Source organism: Lacerta agilis, chromosome 16 (genome assembly GCF_009819535.1).
Source record: "Lacerta agilis isolate rLacAgi1 chromosome 16, rLacAgi1.pri, whole genome shotgun sequence".
NCBI lineage: Eukaryota > Metazoa > Chordata > Lepidosauria > Squamata > Lacertidae > Lacerta > Lacerta agilis.
This window is the reverse complement of record NC_046327.1, coordinates 38,747,271-38,748,783: the sequence shown is the minus strand read 5'-3', so window position 1 is coordinate 38,748,783 and position 1,513 is coordinate 38,747,271. Positions and strand designations below refer to the sequence as shown.

The 1,513-nt window shown below is 49.2% G+C and overlaps 1 protein-coding gene across 1 annotated transcript; it reads right to left on the bottom strand.

The window, feature by feature from the left end:
* Positions 1-209: 209 nt before the first annotated feature.
* Positions 210-1,157, bottom strand: LOC117061111 (olfactory receptor 1K1-like). The gene has a single exon (XM_033173798.1). It carries the CDS (start codon positions 1,149-1,151, stop codon positions 213-215), a length of 939 nt encoding a protein of 312 aa, XP_033029689.1. The 5' UTR covers positions 1,152-1,157; the 3' UTR covers positions 210-212.
* Between the last annotated feature and the right edge of the window lie 356 nt (positions 1,158-1,513).

Below are 1,513 nucleotides of genomic sequence, written 5' to 3'. Positions count from 1 at the left end.
GCTACCTTTGGCACACTGACAAGCATTTATCTCAGAATTTTCCTGTGTAAAGATGGCTATTGGAATCTGGAGGGAAATTCACCTTTTAACATCATGTAAATGTGGTTGTAAACCATGTAGACTGTTCCATGAATCCCAGAAAACTCAGCTACAATGGATGGTGTGGTTCAAACATTGGTGTTGTTCAGCATGGTGACTTGGAAGAAGGGCACTCACTGTGTCCCCACCTTCCTGCATAGAGTTTTGCGAAATGCTCCTTTGACATCATCATTCCTCAGGCTGTATATAAAAGGGTTGAGCATAGGTATGACAATGGTATACATGATTGTGGCAACCCTTCCCTTTTCTGCTGAGTAGCGAGCAGTGGGCTGGAAATAGACCCCAATTACTGTGCCGTAAAAGAGGGTGACCACCAACAGGTGAGCTCCGCAGGTGGAGAATGCCTTGCGCCACCCAGACCCCGCAGGCAGCCTCAGGACTGTGACCAGGATAAGGGCATAGGAGATCACAATAAAGACAAAGGGGCTCAGCACCACTAAGGCCCCCTCAGTGAAGATCAACATCTCAATTAAGCTGGTATCCGTGCAGGACAGAGCCAGCACAGGCTGGTGATCACAGAAGAAGTGGGGGATCTCGTGGGAAGCACAGAACGAGAGGTGGGACATCAGGATTATGTGCAACAAAGAATGGAGGTGGGAGACAATCCAGGAGCCGGCCACAAACCCCACACACAGGCTTTGACTCATCATGATGGTGTACTGCAGGGGGTTACGGATGGCCACATAGCGATCATAAGCCATGGAGGCCAGAAGAAAGCTGTCGGTGACCCCAAAGGCAAAGAAGAAATACATTTGAGTCAGGCAGGCAGCATAAGAGATGCTCTTGGCTTCTGACACCAGGTTGACTAACATCTTGGGCACGGTGACGGAGGTGAAACAGGCATCCACCAGGGAAAGGTGCCCCACAAAGAAGTACATGGGGGTGTGCAAATGAGCATCACAAAGGATCAACAGGATGATCAGGAGGTTCCCTAGGATGCCCACTATGTACATCACCAGGAAGATGGCAAAGAGGAACTTCTGCTGTCCTGGTTGGGAGGACAGACCGATGAGAATGAAGTCAGAGTGAGTGGAATCGTTTGCACTGGCCATGTCTCTGAAGAGCCTGAAAGGGAATTAGATTAAAATTCATGAAGTCTCTGCAAGCAGTTCACCCAGTGCTAATGATGTATTTAAAGTCTTATTAGGCACATTCTCTACAAAAAGGGTTTCCTATGCCATGCACACTTTTGAAAGCATGAAAAACAAATCTGCCCTCTCCCTGCATGGCTCTGTACAACTATCCAGAGGGTGAAGCACAAGGGAAGCAAAGGAGGCTACTCCATCTCATCACTCCACTCACAGCCTGCAGGAACAGAGAGGACAGGTGAGCAGGCAGCTGCATCATGGAGAAAAAGCAGGGGGCTCAGGGGGCTCAGAAGATCAACAGTCTGGTGTGATGTGGGCCTTGACAG

Coding starts and splice junctions, on each gene's coding strand:
- LOC117061111 (XM_033173798.1), bottom strand. CDS start 1,151: ATGGCCAGTGCAAACGATTCCACTCACTCTGACTTCATTCTCATCGGT.